Raw genomic sequence first — 24,397 nt, 5'->3', positions numbered from 1 at the left:
CAGAGAACGCTAGAAAAAATGAATGGTTTGCAGCCATAAATGTGTACTTTTATAAATAATAAAGGAGATAAATTTGATCATGGTGCTCAAAGTTTTCCAGATTGATCCCAGCTGAGTTGTTTCTTTACTTGAAGGATGACAATTTAAAGAGGAACATATGGCGGGCTGGTTATTCTGAGCTCAATGAGACATTACATCCACTCTAGTGCTCCCTGTGGACGAGCTGCTGCTGCCAGAACAATACGTTCACATACAGGATTCACAAACACACAGACAGTCTCTAAACGCCTGATTCACTACCTCAAGCTTTCACTTATACACACTGTGTTCAGTATGTTGGTATTGGAAAAAGTCATGGAAAAAGATATTAGACCACTCTTGACATCCACCACGGACATTCAGGCTTCTCCCTCTCTCATCATGTTTAATTGGTTTATACATTGGTGGATATTTGCATGTTGGACGACGTCTAATAGTTCATTTTAAAGCCTGTTTTGGCTGATACTGATCACGTGCCGAAATTATCCTGCACCCCTGTGAAAAACAGACTCACTCTTCAACTCGCTTGTGTGTAAACTGTTTGTTCTGATCGCTGTTAGTGTTGCAAAGAAAACAGTGATGACTAGACGATAAAAAAACGTGCTGCCAACTGAATGACGTGACAGAATTTGATTCTCTGAAAATTGAGATCCATAAAAGTGCCTGCAATTACCACTAATTGCAATACAGTCATGGAAAAAATTATTAGACCACCCTTGTTTTCTCCTCGCTTTCTTGTTCATTTTAATGCCTCGTACAACTAAAGGTACATTTGTTTGGACAGATATAATGAAAACAACAAAAGCTCAAAAGAGTTTGAGTTTTTTTCTTGCAATTTTGACTTTTTTCTAGTAATTTATACTTTTTTTTTTCTTGTGATTGACTTTTTTTCAGGTAAATTTTACTTTTTTTCTTGCGATTTTGACATTTTGTTTCTTGTGATTTACACTTATTTTCTGGTAATTCATACTTTTTTCTTGTGATTGACTTTTTTCTTGTAATTTTGACTTTTTTCTGGTAAATTTTACTTTTCTTCTTGCGATTTTGACATTTTATTTCTCGTAATTTATACTTTTTTCTGGTAATTCATATTTTTTTCTTGTGATTTACTTTTTTCTGCTAATTTTGACTTTTTTTCTGGTAAATTTTACTTTTTTTCTTGCAATTTTGACATTTAATTTCTCATAATTTATCATTTTTCTCTGGTAAATCATACATTTTTCTTGTGATTGGCCCTTTTTTCTGGTAATTTTGACTTTTTTTCTGGAAACTCTGCTTTTTTCGGAAGGCAGATTAACTGTTTTCCTTAAATCTAGCAATATACAGCCATGGAAAAAATATTAGACCACTCTTTTTCTTCCATTTCTTTTTCATTTTAATGCCTGGTACAACTAATGGTACATTTGTTTGGACAAATATAATGATAACAACTAAAATAGTTCAGGAGAGTTTAATTTAAGAGCTTTTTAAGAGAGTTTTCTTGATAATAACCAAAATCATCAACAAAAAAAACATGGAAAATGTCTAGTTATCAGCTCTTAAATTAAACTCTTATGAGCCATTTTTGTTGTTATCATTATATTTGTCCAAACAAATGTACCTTTAGTTGTACCAGGCATTAAAATGGACAAGAAATTGAATTTTCATTTTTTCCATGACTGTATATTTGGTGCTCACTGAGTATTTGAAATAGGATGGAGTTTGTGAAATTGCCTCGAAGTGACCATTTTTGTTGGTTATTTGCAACAATGACCCCCTTAGACAACAATAAATATCAACAGACTTGTTCTTTAGAAATACCATGCATATTTAGAAGAAATCATGTATATTTCTGTGAGTCAGGCAGTGATGGAAAGCGTGTTTTTTGTTCTTTGCACTAGTATTTCCAATTTGTGCTTCTTCATACTTCACTTCTAGCGTTTCAGATACATTTATTTGACAGCTACAGTTACTAGTTTCTTTTCAGGTTCAGATTTGCATGAAAGATATGCTTTTAAAATAGAAAAAACAGTGGTTTCTAACTTTCCTTTCATTGTGATGAGATTTTTCAGACCGTTAAGGTACATTTTATTTCAGTACATCACATTTTATTACCGTTTATTAAAATAACAGTTTCAGGCATAAAGAGGTAAAATGTTCTGATATTTCACAAAAAAAAAGCAAAAAAAATCCACCCAAAGTCCAAAACATGCATACAAATCTGTTCTTTACCCGACTAACCGTGTCATGTAAAGTTGTACCAGGCATTAAAATGAACAAGAAACTGAAGAAAACAATGGTTTAATGATTGTTTCCATGACTGTATTTCAGTGTATGAAGACAACTTTGCGTACAGTTGCAGCTCAGTGACTTTATTGTTAGTTGTGTTGTTGTAGCATGAATATGAGTCCAGTAAGTGGACTCAGTGCATCTGATTTATGATCTCTGTGCTGCTATGTTATCATAACATGATATTTATCCTGTAACGCCCATGCTGCTCAGCTGGGAAGCAGTAAAGTCAGTGTTACTTGTTTTTTTTATCCACTAAGCACCACTATACTGTAGTCAGACAGTGTAGTGACTATCACTGGCTGATCTACTGCCATCTGAGACAGCATGTCCCTGTCAGCTAATCAGTACACAGTGTACTATATACAAACAGAAGTATCCACACTGACACACAGCTCTGGTATGAGGCTCAGGCTATTTCCCTTCCACCATTGTTAGTCACAAAGCTACTGCTGCAATGTTGGAAGGCTCCTCTATGAGAAATGTGGCCAAAGGAGCAAAGAAAATGTGTTACAGCTGCAGAGAATTTGATACATTTTGTCATGTGTAGAGGAAATATTTTTTGGAAAAAGTATGCCAAATTTCACTTGGCCACTGTCTGTTCTGGATGTAACATGCACTGAAAAAAAAAATATTTTTTGGCCCTGTAATTATTATTTCAATCATATATACACTACTGGTCAAAAGTTTTAGAACACACCAACTTTTCCAAAATTTAATTGAAAATGATGCAGTTTAATGTCTCAGTGTACTCTGAAATGAATGCACATTTGCAACATTTAAAATTCTTTATTGAGCATGATAGTGTTTTGAAAGTAAAAAAAAGATTCGAAATCACATTTTATGTTGGACTAAAGGACTAAAAAAAGACACAAAATGACAAAAAAAAGACACAAAATGACAAAAAAAAGACACAAAATGACTTACAAAGACATGAAAAGAATTCAAAAATGGACAAAATAGCCCAAGACTCCATAGAGTTAAGTTGTTAAACCACTTCTTGTTCCCTGAAAGAAGGCCTACTTGTATAATTCTGAAATGTACATTATCTTTTACCTTTTTTTATTTACCTCTGGCAGTTCACCACTTACCTTTGTACCCTTTCAAGCTGTTGATTTGACTTGAACTGCTTGATTTTCAATAAAAAACTGGAAAAATTGGGGTGTTCTAAAACTTTTGACCGGTAGTGTATATTTTCTACAAAGAAATATGAATTCAGTGCTTTTACTTCAAAATAGCAGTTTTTCATGTAGTGCATTACTTAGTGATTGTTTGTTATTATGTGTCCTCAGTTTTGTATGTAAATTGAATCATTCGATCCAAGTAATATTCACTAAACCAGTTCACTGGCTTAATTAGTTGATATTTCCAAGTACAGTGTAATTGTGAATCTGCAATTTACTTGTGTATTTTCATAAAAAAATATAAGTGGTTCTATTAAATAAATATTACTTAGAAACAGCCTGAGTAAAGATTACAAACACTTTCTCACTTTGTTTTGATTGTAGTTTCATTATTTATGTTTTATTCTAGGATAATCTAATCTAATCAAATCAATAATTCAATTCCCATGTTTAATATTCTTGAGATTTAAAAAATAATTGCTGTTAAAAGGGATGCACTTGGATTACTTTTGCTCTAATTTCATTATATCAGCAGCATAAAATGGTCCTAAAACGACATCAACGATACTATCATTTATCGTGATAGTTTCTGCACCGTAGCAGCTCAAAACCAGAGAATTTAATGGATTTTTTTAAAGCGCTGGAACTAATATTGATCAGAATAAGTTGGTCCGACCCTCCACAACCCTTCACAGTATCTCATGTGGCTTCTTAGGAGAATTAAATTCCCATCTCTGTGTTCAATTAAGCAAAAAAGAAAGTTTTGGACATTTCTTTTCTAAGTTGTTGACGTGCAGAGGTCAATTTATTGTTAAATTTAGGGACACCTAACACCTTTTCCCATCTGGCAAGAACTCTATAAAATGTTTCAAAAGATTTCTAAAAGCCCATTTAACTGCTGTTTTAAAATTTCAATTCACATACAAATACACTTTTATATCATGTTCATATTGTTTTATATGAAACACCACCACCACCACCAAAAACAAATTAGAAAAAAATTAGATCTACACATCACAATTTAAATCAACAATTCAATTCCCATGTTTAATATTCTTGAGATTTAAAAAATAATTGCTGTTAAAAAGGATGTACTTGGATTACTTTTGCTCTAATTTCATTATATCAGTAGCATAAAATGGTCCTAAAACGACATCAACGATACTATCGTTTATCGTGATCGTTTCTGCACCGTAGCAGCTCAAAACCAGATAAATTAATGGATTTTTTAAAGCGCTGGAACTAATATTGAGCAGAATAAGTTTAGAGTTTTGGTCCGACCCTCCACAACCCTTCACAGTATCTCCTGTGGCTTCTTAGGAGAATTAAATTCCCATCTCTGTGTTCAATTAAGCAAAAAAGAAAGTTTTGGACATTTCTTTTCTAAGTTGTTGACGTGCATGCAACGATTGCCCAGTGCCTCTCGGAGGGTTTCCTCTTTTTTTTTTGTTTTTAAGTTAAACCACGTTAATATTTTGAGGAAGCCTGTTGTTTATAAGCACATAAAAAGCACAACTTCCATTCTCCTGCAGCAGCAGCAGCAGCAACTCTTCCATTATTGTCTGTTTACCTGCGTGGGTCCACACACACGCTCGTGCATGTTCCTGTTTAAATGCATGCCCTGAGTGTTTGTGTCCCTGTGTGTATATATCTGAGGGCTGTACTTGAGCGATACTGCCCAGCCGTGGGCTCTGCTGCTGCATTATTCAACGGCCCGAGCCTCTCAGCACACGCACTCAAAGGGAACCTAAACAAAGTGAAAGAGAAAAATAAGACGACAAAAGCAGAAGTTGCCCTCTGAATGCTGCGAAATGGGGAAATTTCCCAGCTTACAAACAAAAGAAAACGAGAAGTCATGTCAATTTGCATTGCCATTTGTAAGGTGGCTTGTTGAAAGTAATGCCTGAGGCTCCATGTAAGCTGCAACGGTAGTTGGGGGTTGTGTAGCACACACCTGTCTAAATATACAGTCCAGGCTCAAACACTTTATTTATTTTTTATTTAATAGTCTTCTTTACAGTGGAGCTGTGCTGTAATGCAAGATTTCATACATGCAGAGGTCAATTTATTGTTAAAATTAGGGACGCCTCATACCTATAAAATGTTTCAAAAGATGTCCAAAAGCCCATTTAACTGCTGTTTTAGAAATTCTAATTCACACAAAAATACACTTTTATATCTGAGCGAGCAGTCAAAGTGAAGAAACACTATTCCTTGATTTACAGTCAATACAAGCGTCTACTACAGTGATATTACATTTTTAATTTTACGCCCTATTTCTGATGCAGTTTGACAGTGTATTACTGTCATTTCTACAAACATTTTTTTTTACAGTGTAAGCACCTGCACAGAAATGCGTTCCACAAAGTTAAAATATAAAAAAATAAATTAAATAAATGGAAAAACTGAGATAATGATTCAAGTTTTTACTACTTCTACTGCTATATTTGACTTATTCCACATTAAATTACAGTCCTGGCTCAAACACTTTTTTAAATTTTTTATTTAATAGTCTTCTTTACAGTGGGCTGTGCTGTAGTGCAAGATTTCATACATGCAGAGGTCAATTTATTGTTATATTTAGGGACACCTAATACCTTTTCCCATCTGGCAAAGAACTCTATAAAATGTTTCAAAAGATGTCTAAAAGTCCATTTAACTGCCGTTTTAAAATTCCAATTCACATACAAATACACTTTTATATCATGTTCATATTGTTTTTATATTATTTTTGTTATTGTCATTATAACTTGTTGAAGACAAAATTGTAGTGGAAATTTCTTTGCTGCTGGTGAAGAATGAAATAGAGACTTCGAATAAAGGGAAAACTGCAATTTATGCCTGGAGAACGCCCCCCAAACACAAAGAGGACCTTTCCAGGTGTGAAAACCTCGTCTGGACATCACATTTGAAACACAAAGTGGACATTGATGTAGTGGCTGGAAAGTGGGAGGGAGATTCATCTCAACATTGGCTGAGATTAAATTTACTTTTACAATTCCTCCTTGTGATTATTGATTGATTCATTATTTTTGTTATTGTCATTATAACTTGTTTGTTTTGTTTCTGTTTATTTCAGTCAATACATGTCATTAAAAGAAAAGTAACAAACCAGAAAAAAACATTGATTTAAGTAAACAAAAAGTAAACAGAGAAAGAAAATTGATAATAGACATTTGGAGCCATAAAGGCTGAAGCATAGCTTATTACGCCTACTCTGTTACAAGTTACTCAAGTTAATTTAAAAATTAAAAATGTACAATCTGAAATCTTATTTCAGGTTTTATACATATGTTTTCTCAATCAATCAATCAAACTTTATTTATATATATATATATATTTATAACATTATATTTTCATACATATAAATGCAAAACAAAGTGCTTTACAAAAAATAAGAATAAAAACAGACAATAAAAACCCACCCCTCCCTTCCCCACATACACATCTGTAAGTATACATACACAAACATGCACACACACGCATGTAGACACGCACGCACACAAACACACACTCAGTGTACTGAGTACACTCTGTCAAGTGTGTCTCTACACTCGACAGTGTAGAGACATCAGTTTGTTATTACTTTCTTATAACTATGACATTTTAGGTGGAGGCTTTAAATAAGCTCATCTGGGTTTTCTGCCTTTTCCTTCACTATTTGTTATCTTTGTAATTTTATGTAATTCTAACTGCTGCAAATAAACCTAAACCAGTGAACTTTACTTCAGCCAAAGGATGCCATAAATATAGAGCTATAACTCAAGAAAAACAAAGAAAGCATTCAAAGTTAAAATATCCTCTGGCTGCGGTTGCAATTACTCTTGTTAAAAGAGCAACAGTCGTGTGTGGATTAAGGGAGAGCAAAACTTAATGCCTCTCTTGTTACAAAAATGCCTTTCATTGACTCAGTGACCTTGTCGCCAACAACAAAAGCCCGTCTCTGGTTTATGCACAGAGATAAGATCAGCTGGGTGTAATGCTGGTGCTTTAAATGGAGAGCTCACGCTTCAGGACCATGCATGTGGGCCTATTGTCTGCATGTGTGTGCATGATGAAGAGATGAACTCAAAGGTCCTGCAGGAAGAGACGGCAGCTGTCAACGCTTCTGATTTAGAATCACATCACTGTTTGTGTGTCCAGTGTAGGCTTGTCAAAAGTATCTATACTCAAAAAAGTATCGATACTAAAACGTTGTATCCGGATACGATACTCATTTTAGTATCGAGTATCTGAAGCTTGTTATTATAGTTGCAGCAACAACAAAATCACAAAACCAACCTAAATAATGAAATAAATAAAACAACAATAATAAATAAGAACTTTAACACATTAAATAACATTAAAACTAAAACTAGACACAAACAAACATCAAACATAATTACCACATAAAACATACAGTATATCAGTAAACTTATTTAACCTGTGTTTCTGTTATTTATTTATTTATTTATTTTTATTATTCATTTAAACAAAACACAACATAAGTCTCCAATGGACAAACAGTGAAAAAGAAACAAAAAGAACAATAACAACAACAAAATCACAAAACCAACCTAAATAAGCAAATAAATAAAACAACAATAATAAATACGAACTTTAACACATTAAATAACATTAAAACTAAAACTAGACACAAACAAACATCAAACATAATGACCACATAAAACATACAGTATATCAGTAAACTTAATAACCTAAGAGAAAATATTCTGTTCTGTTAATTTTTACATGTTGCATTTTTCTTGTTAATAAAAATATTTCTGTTAAATTTTGGGGTCTTTGTTTTTATCCTTGTGGTATCGAAAATGGTATCGAGTATCGAATATTTTCTTGAGTATCGGTATCGAGTTGAAAATTTTAGTATGGTGACAACCCTAGTCCAGTGACTGCTCTGTATTAGGGCTGGGCGATATGGCCCTAAAAGAATATCACGATATTGCAGGCTATTTTTGCGATAATGATATTCTTGACTATTAGGAAATACTTAAAAAGATATAGAAAACATGTTTGTTTTTTTTAGTCTGTATAAATAATTAAAAATCTAAAATGTAGTTTGAAGTGCAAATCTCAACAGTTGCCAAATACAAAAAAAATTACTCTTGAGTATGAGCAAATAATAAAAATAACCATTTAGGGGTTCCGGGGGCATATTTTAATGAAATTTTGTAAAGGAGAATAAAGGTTCTTGTATGTTTTATTTAAGGCATCTTATTTTGACAGTCTTCTTGTAAATTCTGTGGTGGATTCTCTTAACACACTGTGCTCTTATTTTGAAAGATGCATGTGTTTAGCCACAGGGAGTAAGTAGCTTTTTGTGATTGAAACAACTTTAACCACTACATCAAGAAGTAGGAACGTTGCCAATATCATGATATGCATTTTTTTTAACCATAAAAAAAAAATACAGATATTATTGTGAACGAAACGATATGGCACACCCCTACTCTGTGTGTTCAGTTTGTGTTCCAGTTCATCAGCTGTGGGAGCCATCAGTTGACACAGATGCATTATGGATTAAAAAAAAAACGAGCATTGCATCGAGCGGATAATTGCACACTATGATTTCGCAACAATAACAATTGCCATTGTACTGTGAGCAACCCTCAACTGGCCAGGGTCCAAAAACCCTTTGGCTCATAAACATGACATTGTCATCCAGCAGCCCCTGTTCCTCCTGATTATATAAGCTCCCAGCAGACAATAGCATGTGTGTTTGTACACCAGTAAGCAAAAAAAAAAAAGGGGAACACTGACAGAGCAGAAGCAGCTGATGATCGTCATAACATTTCTCGCACTTGAGAGAAAACAGGTCATGCACGGCCTTGTTTGTATAGCTGCTGGGTTAGACTCTGCATGCCACACAAGGGAGGCAACTAGCAAATCAATCAGATAAAACACTTAAGAGTTAAAAAACATTGCACCACACTGCAAAAAAGGTGTGACTAAAAACCAGATAAAAACACTAAATCTGAGGGAAATGATCTTGCTGCATGGACAGATAGTTTCACTTGACAAGATTTCTTAAATTAAGATTATTAAATCTAGAAATAAGCATGTTGAACACTTAGAATAAGGAATTAACTCTTAAAACAAGATGAATTAAAGCTGCAAGCAGCGATGAACTGGCCCGAGCAGAGAGCACTGACAATTATTTGTTTCTTACCAAGATAAAAAAACTTTAGATTTAGAAGTGTTAGCATTCATTTCCCATGTTATTTCATGCTGGCTGTGTGTTTGAATATCTTTCTTTTTTATTACAACAGATCATTATATCCATTTTTCCTTTCATACTTTATGAAGAAAAATAGTTTTTGTATTATTACATCAAGTTTGGGTCAAAAATGACATTGTGCATTAGAAGCGTAGTAGTGATACAAAAAAAGTGTTTTTATTCAAAAAGTAAGGAATGAAAACAAAAAATGATGTATGACGTATGATGATCAAAAACAAGTTAATTGAGAATAACCTGGAATACTGAATGATGGAATTCATTTATTGCAAAGATATAGAATATAAAAACTTACTTGGGTCACTTTAAACTCATGTTGTGCATCAAAGGGTTAATTAAAAGGAGAATTTCTTATTTTAAGCGTACAACATGCTTATTTCTAGATTTAACAATCTTAATTCAAGAAATCTTGTCAAGTGAAATTATCTGTCCATGCAGCAAGATCATTTCCCTCAGATTTAGTGTTTTTATCTTGTTTTCAGACACACCTTTTTTGCAGTGCATGCTTTTCTGATAGAAAACAAACACAGTTTATGCCCAGCAGCTGCAAACTGCAGCCAGCTCTGACAGCGCTGCCATGAAGTCGTCTTAAAACTCTTTTTTTTTGTCAAGATGGTTGAAGTCACAATACACTCATTCATCTGAATCCCTCCAAATTCCATTGTAATATTTTAGAAAACACAGTGTTTATACTGAGCAGTGTCAAATCTGCTGTGCAACACTCTCTGGCTTAGCCCTGAGCTGCACAGACTGACAGAGGGTATTAGAGCGACAAACTATCCTCACGTCCTATTTTAAAGTGTCTTTGGTGGATTCTTTGCAGTTTATGTTGTTCTGTTTGATTTGGGGTTGTCAGTGTTTACCTTGCTAGTGCTGCACAACGGGAAAGAAGGCACACACAAGGAGAAATATCCACTGAAGCTGTTTTTTTTCAGTGTGCAGATAAGAGTTGCCAGTTTTAAAGTGAATCCCTGGAGTGCTTGAATAAATGAAACCTCATGTATATAATGTTTGCCTACATTAACCGGAGCTCTCTCTCTCTCTCTCTCTCTCTCTGATGTATGGCCACCTCTGCTGTTCATACGGATAATAGGAGAACCACTGCTGCTTTCTAGTGGCAGAGGAGAATAATGGTGTGATGAACTTGAGATTGCATAATGTGCCGTAAAGCATGACAAAACCAATATGCATGCTAATATGAACACTAAGTCCTTCCATCAACAGGATAAATAGGCGTGAAGGATAACAAGGGGGAATATCTATTTTTTGAATCTTTCACCTGTGTCATTTGATGATATGCAAGATATCCTGTGTTAATCACGCTTTGTTTTATTCTGACACTGTTTTTTTTTTTCTGACAGTGATGAGGAAGCGTCCTACTCTGATTACTATCCCATCATCTCTGGTGACATCATGTCCGCCAAGGAGATCCTGGACTTCCCCGGACACAGGACATGGTGAGATAGAAGATCCAGCGAGATATATGGCACATGGTTTTTGTGTGGACGATTGTGGTAGGAGAAGGTTTTCCTATTTTAGTCCCAAAACGAGGAAATTTCCAGTATTACAGCAGCAATCTGGATAGCAAGATAGAGAGGAGCTTTAATAAAAATAATGATAAATAGTAAACAAGCAGTATAAAAGTAAAAATATAAGAAAGGTACACTGAAAAAAATTGGAGTGACATTTACTTAAAAATAGCTCTGTAAGTTTTTCCACACAGAAAGTGTTTGTAATCTTTACTCAGGCTGTTTCTAAGTAATGTTTATTTAATAGAACCATTAAAAAAAAAAATGAAAATACACAAGTAAATTGAAGATTCACTGTTACTTGGAAATTACAAAACTGAGGACACATAACAAAGAATCACTAAGTAATGCACTACATGAAAAACTGCTATTTTAAACTAAAAGCACTGAATTCTTAGTTTTTGTAGAATTTAAATAGATGATTGAAATAATAATTACAGGGCCAAACATTTTTTCTTCAGTGTATTAACAATTTAACAAGTAAAAATATAAAAAGTATTAACTATTTACAATTCAAACACGTAGAAATATTTTTTAAAAAGTATTAAAAATCAAGACTTGTAGAAATATAAAAAGTATGAACAATTTCAACAAAAGGCCAATAAAAGTTAGGAGCATTATTCACAATGTAGACAGAGTCAACAGTTGAGTGAACTCTAGCTGCAACCCCAAAACGTCGGTCACACTGTTGTTCATACAGGTAACAAATTGACATTTCAGGAGCTATTTGTAAGTAATCAATACAACTGATAAGCTGCGTCTCCCTGCTGGAAACTGAAGTAATGCAGCGACATTAGTGAGTATAAAAACTGTGCCTACTGGTCAAAGTTCCAGTTTATGTCCATGACTGTCCAGTCTCAGACTCAGAAGATTTTGAAAGAATTTAATAAAAGGAATTTAGTGTCTTGTTTCTTTTTTTGATAACATGGATGCTTCACATTGTCTTCTACCAAATGTGAAATATGTTCACAATCTCCCCTTTTTTTTTGCGGAACATTATGATGTTGCAGTAAAGTTGACCTTTTGGGTATAAAATGTAATCTCTTCATCATTTTGTCATTGAGCACCAATCCTCATGCTCGTTTGTGCCAGACGTGAAGACTTTCCCTCCAGGCGTTTCTGAACTATTGCGTTCATGAGAATGTGAGGTATGTGAGGTCAGAGTGACCTTAACTTTTGACTAAAATTGAATCAGTTAATCCAATGACCATTCGGGGTCCTTTTTTTTTGAGAATTGGTGGTTGTGGGCAGTGGATGTTTAGGGGGAGATAGCAGGTCAATAATAAAAGCCACATAGAAGTGGTGAACATCATCTGAAAGCTATTAATGTAAGATTCAGCTCAGCACTGTGTGTCAAGCTGTTCTGGTGAAAAATAAATATCTAAAAAATTACTTAATGAATTAATTATTTATTCATTGAAACCTATTATGGAGAACAAAGGGTCATAACATTAGTGGACACTTTCTAAAGTCCAGTCCAGGTTCAACTGTGTCCAATAAGTTGTTGCAGCAATTTTTGGGTTGATACCATTTGCTGCACACATTTGGTGCTCATTAATGCAATTTCATTCAAATCAAGAATGGATAAAAGTGGTCAGAAAAACCCTCCAGAATATCACATCAATACGCCAAGACCTTTGGAACAACATAGAAGAATCCATGCTGAGATTTGGGTTCATTTTGGAGATTTCTGTATTTTCAGCGATTGGATGATGAGCACTTCTGTTCTTCAAACTGCTGAGAAACCCCCTTATTGTCAATAAACCTAGGAAAGCTGCACTGAATGCTCTAGGTCTCTAGTTTGTGGCTGTAAAGTTTCATGAGGCTGTGATTATCCTAGAGGTCCCAGCAGCTCATTTTATACACTGAGGTCCAGACTCAAGAAATGTCCTCACTGCAATGAACTGGCTCCTACTGATGACTAACATCATCCCACATGAAGAGGACTGGACTCATTTAATCCACAAGAGTCTCAGCTTTCCACTGATACCCAGTTTATGTCATTCAAAGCCTGTTTAGAGACCTCAGGATGCACAAATATTCACATTCTGTAGGAGGAAATGGTAAATTTGTGCCACGTGAGAAAAACTATGTGGGTTTTGCCTTAAACTGCATGTTATCAGCATAATGTATGTAAAGAGGAGACTTGTGGGAACCCAGAGAGCCTGTTGTCATTGAGATAGCATGACATCAGAGGTCACATGACCGCTTTGAAAATCACCAAAATAGCCGAACTTTGCAGCGTTTTTTCAACAATTTCCCAACATGGTATCCTGACTTGCTTGGGCTCTATAGATTCGACATGATATCAGATATATCTTCAGTATACTCCTAAATTTGAGCCTGCAACCCTCTGAATAATAACAAGTTATCCTCAAGTCCAAGTGGACATTTGTGCCAAATTTAAAGAAATTCCTTCCATGGCATCTACAAGAACGGGACAGTTGAATGGACGGACGAGCCGAAAAACCTACAACATTTTTCAAAACTAAATCTAATACACTGTAAAACCCAACTTGTTGCTTCAACTTTAATATTTCAGTGTCCATGCTGCGAAAGAATTTCATGTCAAGACAACAAAGACAATGGAGTTAACGCAAATGAATCTGACAATTTGACTCAAATTTTTTAAGTTAAATTACTTTTTACACAAATCTTTGTTGTATTGAAAAGGAAAAAAATAGTTATAATAACAAACAAGCAACACTGGGTTTTACAGTGTAGGTAATGCTTTCAACAACAAACTAACTCTCTCTCTCTCTCTATTTTTCTCGCTCCACTTTATCTGAGGGAGTGAAGTGGGTCAAGTTTTACCGGTGCTTTGCCCTGCGAGCCATTGACAGCAGCACATGAGCTCTTATGCCAACAGAGAGTCTGATAAACATCGGAAATCAGGGCTATTTCTTCACTCTCATCTGTGTGTAAAAGGCCAGCTGGGGACTTCTCCCATCATTGGCTGTCTCACGGATGTCTTGAAGTCAATAAGCCATAACCATTGAGTCAGACAGCAGGAACCTTTGGATTTGTAGGTTTTTATACTGAGAGAAAGAGGAAGGAGATTAGAGCCTTAATGGAAGACAAACGATTAACAGATGGACAGAAAAAAATCAATCAGCAGCTATTTTGATTATCTTTTAATCATTCAGTCATTCTTCGAGCTAAAAAATTTGAGAATTTGCTGCTTTTACAATACAATAAACTCAATTTCTTTTCATTTTAGACTGCATTAGCAAGAGCATAATAACACATAACAATTGAAAGAAAATCTGAATCGCTTGGTTAGACATACGGCTGGGTGATATGGACCAAAAGTAAAAGTCTCAATATATTTAGGCTGAATATCGATATACGATATATATCCTGATATTTTTATCCCAAAGTGTGAGCAAATGTTCAATAAAAGCCAAATATGACATGTCAGAAGTAGTTTTATTGAATCTTTTTAAGTGAACATAAATACTGTATAACAATAGGAGTACCTTTTTTTTCTTAAAACAAAGCTTCATAAAGTGCACATTGCTGCACATGCTGCCCTTACTAGGGTTTGTCATATGTAATTCTTTTGTAATATTTGTTATTCTATTCCCATATAAATATATTAATTTCAGAAAAAGATTGGCCGATTTTATTTCATAGGTTATTTTTATTTAAGATTTTTTTTTATTTAAATGTGCACTTTATGGAGCTTTGATTTAAAAAAAAAAAAAAAAAAAGGACTCCTGTTGTTATACAATATTAATGTTCACTAAAACGGTTTCAATAAAAACTACTTGTGACATGTCATATTTGGCTTTGACTTTGACTGAACATTTGCTCTCACTTTGCGCTAAAAATATCGATTTTCAGTTGGTCAGTATTATCGAGTTTTGGTCCATATCGCCCAGCCCTAGTTGTTGGTTTCAGAAAGTTGTAGAGACTCGCAGAATTAACAGGTCGACAGAAAGTTTAACCAGACACTTGAAAAAAAAGCTTGAAGTGGGACTTAATTTCCTGCCAGGACAGAAAGTCTTTAACTTCCCGGTGAATCAGAATCTGAGAGGATTTTGTTGATGACACGTATGAGCCATCTTTTAACTTTCTAAGTGTCTTATGAACATGTTTCCAGGACAGGATTACTGCTCAGCTGTCATGGAGAGGATGTCATATATCTAAAAATAAGTCCCAGAAAAAAGGGAGGTTTAGGTCACCGAGAACAGGAAGCGAGGGGGATTGTTGCCTCTTGTGATAGGATTTGCTTTAGCAGAGTCTCTTTTCTACTGCGGGGGCACCTTGTCCTGTCTGGGTCACGTAGTCGGGACTCAACACTCTCTCGCGCATTTGGAGGCTTAGTGGCAGCCTCTTTCCTGCTCTCTAATCCGCACAGGAATTGATTAGACTCTTGTTGTGTCAAAAAGGGATTTGACATCTCTAATTTAGACCTCTTCATCACTGCTAAAAATAACACATTTTCTTCTTTGTGGCGTGAAAGGAAGCTTCAGCTGGCGACAGCAAATAGACGGACAGACAGAGGTCACAATGAGAGTTGAAGGAGGAGTGTGAAGAGTTGGGGGGAGTCACAATCACACCCTCTTGAATGACAAAACACATGTGACAGTGATGAGCCTCAGCTGCAGCCATGGAGCTCTGCCAACCTGCTGTTTCATTAGTTGCCCTCTCCCGAGCCGCCGCCACCTCCACAGCTCTCCGTTTTATCTTCCGAGTGTCTATCCTGCACATATTTCCACCTTCTATCCCCAAATCTTGTCACCCATGTTATACTGCTACACTTTTTACCTTAATAATAGTCAAGTGGTTTTGGTTTTGGTTCTGCCGGGGCCCCCTGTAGGCCTGGAGGAGCACTGCATGGACCTGAGGGGCCACAGCTGAACTGAATCCCCCTAGCCTGGGTATACCCATACTGCCTTGCGCGCTCAAATTTAATTTCGAACCTCCACACAGTCTGGAAACAAAGGCCGTTTCTTTGCCCTGCTTTAGGGATCCAATCACAGAACGGGGAGGGACGGCAAGACGATGACGCGTACTACTCGGCCGACGGAAGCTTGTAGTTTTGTAGTTTTCTTACGGATCCAACATGGCTGCAGCAGACACAAAGCTCTCTTTAGCTGTAGACGGCGTTTTTAATAGTTTAGAGCGAAAGTTGATTTTGAAAGAAGAACAACAATTGACTTTACACTCCTGTTTCACCGTTGTTTTAGCCTTGCTTCCGACAGGATTTGGCAAAAGCCTAATCTACCGCTACCGCTCGCTGCTGTAACGGCGGTGATCTGGCTACGAGCCGGGTGACAGCGGAGCCGCCCAGAGACCCCCAGCAGCTCGTCTGTGAGCTGAAACTACAGAGCAGCCAGAGTCATAACATGCAGCAGAAAAACATTGCAGAAGCACAATTGAGCATTTTACTCTCAAAGTAGAGATGGGCTAGTCCGGCTATGTAAACATCCATTTCTGTGGCTCTACATACGTCATCTGGTATAACTGATACGATTGGCTAAGAGCTATCTACAGACAATTTTGATAGACATTCATAGCGCCCAATAAACGGCTCTGGAGGATCGTAAACCACGCCTCCTCTACGGAGAAATGAATGGCTGTTTTCCAGACTAATCTCATTTGTGATTAGTCTGGTGTTAGCCAGGCTAGAATCCCCCTATAATTGCATGTGTTTTTGTCTCTTGTCTCGATACACCCCAAAGGACTCGCAAGCCAACATGCGTTGGTGTTTTTAGATGTAACCCATGTAAAATAAAGGGTTTTTAACTTTTTTCAATCCACCAGAGTGCCTGCATTTTCTTCTTTTGAGTTCACTGTTTACCCATTGCAAGAGCACCGGTGTATTTAGGGACGCCAGCATTTTTCCTGCTATTTCATTAGTTGTCCTCTCCCGAGCCGCCACCACCTCCACAGCTCTCCGTTTTATCTTCCGAGTGTCTATCCAACACGACAAGTCTCACCTTCAGATTTCCACCTTAGGTCGATTCCCTCTGAAGCCCAATTTCTCCATCAAACCTCAATTCTCCACAAATCTTATCCCACTCCCACCCCCCTTCAGAAGCGCCGAGACGAACACGGTGTTGATGGATATTTTCGGGTGGAGGCTGGAAATCTAGTAATGCTGCAGATGATTGACTCCTTGCAGGATAAGAGAGGAAGGACGGAAGGATGAAGTTGAAAAGCTCTCGAGGATTGGCACACTATTTCTGGAAGAGGGGCCCGAGTGATGCAAGATGGTGGAGCATGACATTTGTTTTGATTTGTGTGGAAATGAATGCGCTAAATCTTTGTGCATTGGCTCCGTCTGCACATTACTATGTGACTCACATAATGGTTCCTCTATGATCTTCTCTGAGAGGGGCTAACATGGAAATTATGCAGCTGACTCATGCGTGCCTGGTTTGTCTTGGCAGGAGGGGTTTTGCTGTTGTTCGCACCAATAAGCAATATTAAAATTTCCATTTGGAGCAATAATTAAGCCATAAACCCTCTCATACACACTGACTTGATGTATTCCACTGGTTCATTCCCTCAAGGCTTAAAATCTCTGAGCCCACAGAGATTAAAAATACTGACAGGCACACACTTTACTAAACGAGCCTGTGGCAGAAAAAGTCAAAAACGTGTTTCTGAGCGCCTGGGAGTGTGTGTGTTTTTGCGTCTGTGTGTGTGTGTGTGTGTGTGTGTGTGTGTGTGTGTGTGTTTGTGTATGCCCTTGTCTGCATATGCATCTATGCACGTATTTATTTGCATATTTATTCATGCTGTTTGTGCATTTCACTGAATTATCACAAGCGTTTGTAGGGCCATTCATGCTCTAGTGGCCATCAAAGCTCAGAGAAGTATTTGTGAATATTTAAGTTTCTGTCGCTGTGTTTGTTGTGTTGTGTGTGTGTATGCATGTGTATGCATGTGTATGCAGGTACGTGTGCGTGTGTGCATGAAGTACGTGTTCAAATAATTAAGCCCTGGGGACTGTCAATCAAAAGATGGTTCAGGATACACACCCCTCTGGCGATGAGAGAGGAGAACTAAAACGTTGCATTTAAAAGTCAGGAAAAATTCATGATTGTGTGTGTTGCAGTGTGTACATATGGATGAACTGCATGTATAGCATTTATATGTGATGCCTTGTACATACTGTATGGATAATAAATCCACAGTTGGAACGTGCGTCACATGTGCATATATAATAGACATCAGAGGGCCTTGGGGTTTGTTTGACAGCCTTTACAATGAGCTCAGAGTTCAAGAGCCACGGAGCTGGTGGAGATCCACTGTGTTGTTTAACCACCCTTATGTATCAAAGACATAAATCAAGCAAGCCTTTAAACCATGACCCCTAGTCACAACATGTGCCTTACTTACTATGCTACCTTGCTGCCCATACAAAGAAAGAATCTTCCATTCAATCCATATCTGTTTGGAGATCAAAACCCGAAAAACGAAAAAACAAGTGTGGTTTTTATCTTGCATTTTTTATTGTATTTTTTTCAAGTAGGAAAACAGATTGTTTTATTCACACTGTAGAAAAAAAATCTGTTAAATTTATGGTAAAATACCGGCAGCTGTGGTTGCCAGAATTTCACCGTTAAAAAAAACAGTGAGTGAGTTTTCTACTGTAACTGACTGAATAGTCCCTTTATATTTAGGGTAATTGTGTCCTAGTGAAAATATGGTATTTCTCAATAGATTTTCAATAGATACAATTTTACAAATCACATTTTTTGCGGCACAGAATACATGTAGGAGAAACACTGCATAATCATTTTTGGTTGATATGAAATATATTTATTTAGCTTAAACTAAACAGCTTCTTGTTAGTGAACATGCAGGAACACACTGTAAATCTGTTTACTGAGACTGGGATGTCTACACTAGAACCAAACCTCAAAACACCTGGAACTGTAAGAGTTAATAACCTTATTGGGGCTAAGATTGATGAACCAAAGGAAATAAAGGCAAAAATTATTATAACCTCTTTGAATCTCTCACCCAACACATAGGCCATTACAAAAAAACAAAAAAACACTAAAACTAATAAAAAATAAACTAAAACTAGCAAACTCACTTTAAAAAACAATTAAAACTAACTGAATATGAAAACAAAAATTCACAACGAAATTCAAACTAAACTTTATGAAAAATCCAAAACTATTATAACATTGGGGTCATAGAAACCTGTAAATTTTCTCAATCAACATTCGGGCCCTTCTTCTCATAGGCTACTTGATATCCTGGTCATGCATTGTGTTTTTAAAAAAAAGAGAAAAGTGGGACTTTTGTACAATGTAAATGAAAGGTTGATTGAAAAAACAGTTCACCTTTCGTTATCCGTGTTTTGTTTTCCAAACGGATATGGATTGAACGGAAGATACACGGATTGTCAAGGATGTCACACGGACAACAACCAAGCAACAATTTAAACTGTCCACACCTGAAGGAGTGGTGGAGAGGCTCACACATCATCAAGTGGGAGATTTCCAAAATACTAGCAGCACATCTCTCCGCAGTGACGTGGATGAGCCGTGGCAGCGGGGTTTTGATATTCCACTCAGAAACAGACAACTGTTCAAACCTTTGAACGTGCGTGAGAGAACGGCGCTCGTGTGAAATGACACGTAGGTTTTTAAACGGAGCAGCAAATCGCCGACCTCATCGCCGAGCCTTTTAAACGACAAACTGCCAAAGATCATGAAGCCAGCGTTTGTCTGCAAATGGACTGGGACAGAATGAAACGTTTACATGCCAAGAGAAATCAATGTAAAATTGCTTGTTTTTGCTTCTCTCAAAAGGTCGACCGGTGTTGTTAGAAAAAAAACCTTTGTCTGAATTTGTGTCCCTGCCTCCTCTGATGGAGGTCTGAATTGTTTTCACACCTACTCGAGTTTTTCAAATGAAGCAAATTACTTCCTGTCTAGTCTTGGTTAAAAAACATTCTGTACAGCTGAAAATAAACACTTCAAATGTGCATATTAACATACTTACAGTCATGGAAAAAAATATAAGATCACCCTTGTTTTCTTCTTGCTTTCTTTTTCATTTCATGCCTGGTACAACTAAAGGTACATTTGTTTGGACAAATATAATGATAACTGCAAAAATAGATCATAAGAGTTTAATTTAGGAGCTGATATCTAGACATTTTCCATGGTTTACTTGATAATGATTTTGGTTATTATCAATAAAAACATGGAAAATGTCTAGATATCAGCTCTTAAATTAAACTCTTATCAGCTATTTTTGTTGTTATCATTATATTTGTCCAAACAAATGTACCTTTAGTTGTACCAGGCATTAAATGAACAAGAAATTGAAGAAAACAATGGTCTTTTTTTCCATGACTGTACTTAGTATAAATGCTCTACAGTATTATGTATGAATTAGTCATTTCAATGTTATTTTGACTGTTTTTTCTTGTAATTTAAACATTTTTTCTGATAATTCATACTTTTTTCTGGTGATTGACTTTTTTTCCTTGTAATTCTGACATTTTATTTCTCGTAATTTAGACTTTTTTCTGGTACGTCATACTTTTTTCTTGTGATTGACTTTTTTTCTGGAAACTCTACTTTATTTCTGAAGGCAGATTACCTGTTTTTCATAAATTTAGCAATATACAGCCATGGGGAAAAAAAATTTAGACCACCCTCTTCTTCAATTTCTTTTTCATTTTAATGCCTGGTACAACTAAAGGTTGATAATGGTTTTGTTTTTTATTAAGAAAACCATGGAAAATGTCTAGATATCAGCTCTTAATTAAACTCTTACAAGCTATTTTATTGTTATCATTGTATTTGTCCAAACAAATGTACCTTTAGTTGTAGCAGACATTAAAATGAATTAAAATGAAGGGTCTAATATTTTTTTCCATGACTGTACTTAGTATAAATGCTCTGCAGTATTATGTATGAATTTGTCATTTCAATGTTGCTGCTTGGTTGTTAGTTTGCAACAAGTCTGCAACAATCTATGTGTTCTGCTTCTGCATTCAGCAGTCGTATTAACATCCTGAATGTTTAAAATAAATGCTGTGCTGTGTTCCACCAGGGAAATCCTGAAGGAAACTGTGGCTGCTGACCAGGCGTATCACTTCATTTTCATAAATATTGGATGCACCTGACAAACTGAATTGTTTCTATTACACCATACGTAGTCTGCAACTAACTGAATGCATTCGTGTGTGAACTGCTGTTCAGGTGTTCAAAACAACAACAAAAAGTTGTGCAGCCACTTCAGCAACTGTGGAACTTGAAAACAAAAATTACTGTTAACCCTCTGGGGTCTATGATGGTGGCGTCCTGATCAGATCATGTGACATGTAACAAAAAAACGGGGTCACATGGAGCGCTGCTATCAACTTCACTCCAAAGTACAGACTTGAAACTTTCTCCCAGTTTTTGTTTGACATTCCTAGGTCATGTAAAACCAAAGATATGATAGTTTTAATTTGATAGAACAGAAATATTTGAGCGTTGGTAAAGCCGTTTGTGTAATTTTGCACTTCGTTTGATTTGAAGAGTTGCAGCTAACAAGGAAAAAAAGCCTATAAATATACATGTTTTCATGGGACTTTTTTGTATATAGTTTATCATATTTAAATTTGACCTTTTTATATGTTCATATTTGTATCCTATGTTTACATTTTCAAGTTCCAAAACAGTTCATTGAGCACATTTGTGGTTTTTATTGCTGCTCAATGTCTTAGAATGATTGATAGTGTTTATCGTGCTTCTTTGAGCTTCATTACTAACTGTAAGATGTCCACTCACTATTGTGAATCATACTCTGGGGTAGGATGGCCTGCTCTGGCCACTTGAAGGGCTAGTCATTGGTATACTTTCATTTAAAAGGCAATATTGGGACTGCTGCCTTCATACATTTGCACCTTAATTACACTGAGAATTGCTGGATCTTATTCTCTTCGTTCAAAAGATCAATTGTTGCTTTCTGTCCCTTCTGCTCGTACGGAGTTGGGTAAAAGGGCATTTGTTTACTCTGCACCTTATGCTGGAATATGCTAAAGAAAGACTGGAAACTAACTGACTTCATTTCTTTGAGCACTTTTAAATCCAAACAGAGTTATTGAAGCCAATTCCACAATATGCACTTGTTTCTCATAACGCATTTAAGGTCTGTGTCTTATGTAAATATGTAACTGTATTTTGTGTTTGCAGCCTCTTGGCCAGGGCTCCCTTGAAAAAGAGGTTCTCAATCTCAATGGGACATTTCCTGGTTAAATGAAAAAAATATTATGCGTGAATTATTCATTTCAATGTTAAGTTTGCAACAAGTCTGCAACAATATGTGATGTGCTGTGATGTGAGTGTCTTATTAACAGTCTTGAATGTTTAAAATAAATGCTGTTTGTGTTCTACCAGGGAGATCCTGAAGGAAACTCTGGCTGCTGACCAGGCGTACCGCAGAGAGAAGTGGACCATGTTTGGGAACGAGGCTGAGAGCGTGGAGCTGGACGTGATCAGGAACCAGCACTTGTTACGCAAACGTGTTGACAGACTGGCCCTTCGGAAACAGGTAAAAAAGTCTTTGGCTTTAGGAATAACTTGTCTAACAACGATGAGTGCCTCGCACTAACTATGTCAACACAGTTATATTCATCATGTTCTAAACCAGGGGTCTCAAACTCAAATTACCTGGGGGCCGCTGGAGGCAGTATCAAAATGACCAAAAGAAAAAGACACAAAATTACAAAAAAAAGACACAAAATGACAGAAAAAAAACCTAAATAACTTTAAAAAGGCACAAAATGACCAAAAAATACACAAAATCACTTTTAAAAAAGACACAAAATCACTTTTAAAAAAGACACAAAATGACCAAAAAAGACACAAAATGATGGGCCCGCGGGCCGTGAGTTTGACTCTGATACTTTAATTAAAATAAAATGAAAAATCTGACTGATAGCCAAGTTTGTGTGGAGAAAAAGGAGCCATGCATGTGATGTAAGGACAGACTGAAAGATGGTGATTATCTGATTAACTGATTACTATGGAAAATGTTGGCCTCTGAAAAGTACATCCATCTATATGACTCAATACTTGGTTGGAGCTATTTGACTTTGAATCACTGGAAATAAACTTTTCTATGATATGTATTGAGATGCACCTGTATATTTGTCTGAAAACCATTACTTTTCCTCTTATCTGCAAAATCTATTCATTTTTCCATCCGTGCTCCAGGCAGAGAAGAAGGCATCTGCCCACATGAAGTACCTGGAGCGTCTGAGTCAGAAGGCCCCAGACTTTGCGGTCCCGCTGAGGGCCCACACCGTCTGGGAGGGCATGACGGTCACACTCTCCTTTGTCGTCCACGGCCGTCCACCCCCGAAGGTCACATGGTAACAACTTCCATCTATGCTGCACTTCATTTTTTAAACCTCCATTGGCCTCCGATAGTGATTCTTTATCCTGCAGTTTCTATCAAACTCTGTTGCTTGGGTGTCATTTTAATTCAGTTTCTCGCTTGGTTGGAGCAGAAAAAGTGTCATGGCCGACATAAGTAAACTTTCAGGAAACAGCTACACTGAAAAAATATAGCAGTTTTTCATGTAGTGATTGTTTGTTATTATTTGTCCTCAGTTTTGTATATAAATTGAATCATTCGTTCCAAGTAATATTCACTAAACCAGTTCATTGGCTTAATTAGTTGATACTTCCAAGTAAAATATAATTGAAGGACATCAGTGAATCTGCAATTCACTTGTGTATTTTCATAAAGTGGTTCTATTAAATAAATAATACTTAGAAACAGCCTGAGAAAAGATTACAAACACTTTCTGTGTGGAAAAACTTGCCTAGCTTTTTTAAGTAAATGTCACTCCAATTTTTTTCAGTTTACACAATGTGTATAATGATGGGCACTCCTGATATATCTTACTTTAAACCAGGCAGCAACCTCCTGGTCTGAGCAGGGAGATAAACCAGGAAGTGCCTGAAGCTGCATTCTACCAAAAATTGGTATCTGGCGGCTGCAGAAGCATTTTTGTCCATTCATTTCAATACAAAATTTGAAAACTTCTCACTTGATTTATTGCCTCAGAATTTTTTTTAGGACAACACTATGGTCTCAATCGCTAGTAAAAAATATTTTTCAAGACAATTTCATGTTAATAGTGTAAATAATGGCCCCATTTAGAAGAAAATAGAAGATAAAGAATCATATGATTTGGGGCGTGGCTACCTTTGATTGACAGGTCA

General features: G+C 36.3%; 1 protein-coding gene across 1 annotated transcript in view; it reads left to right on the top strand.

Annotated features, from left to right (window-relative positions):
- myom3 (myomesin 3) overlaps positions 1 to 24,397 on the top strand; it is a 117,756-nt gene that overhangs the window by 14,281 nt on the left and 79,078 nt on the right. The window contains 4 exon segments of the mRNA XM_059339093.1: positions 7,943 to 8,013; positions 11,013 to 11,120; positions 22,562 to 22,715; positions 23,381 to 23,538. Coding sequence (XP_059195076.1) covers positions 7,943 to 8,013; positions 11,013 to 11,120; positions 22,562 to 22,715; positions 23,381 to 23,538 — 491 coding nt within the window.

The sequence above is a fragment of the Centropristis striata genome, chromosome 8 (assembly GCF_030273125.1).
Source record: "Centropristis striata isolate RG_2023a ecotype Rhode Island chromosome 8, C.striata_1.0, whole genome shotgun sequence".
Lineage (NCBI taxonomy): Eukaryota > Metazoa > Chordata > Actinopteri > Perciformes > Serranidae > Centropristis > Centropristis striata.
This window is presented reverse-complemented; position numbering and strand designations above follow the sequence as displayed.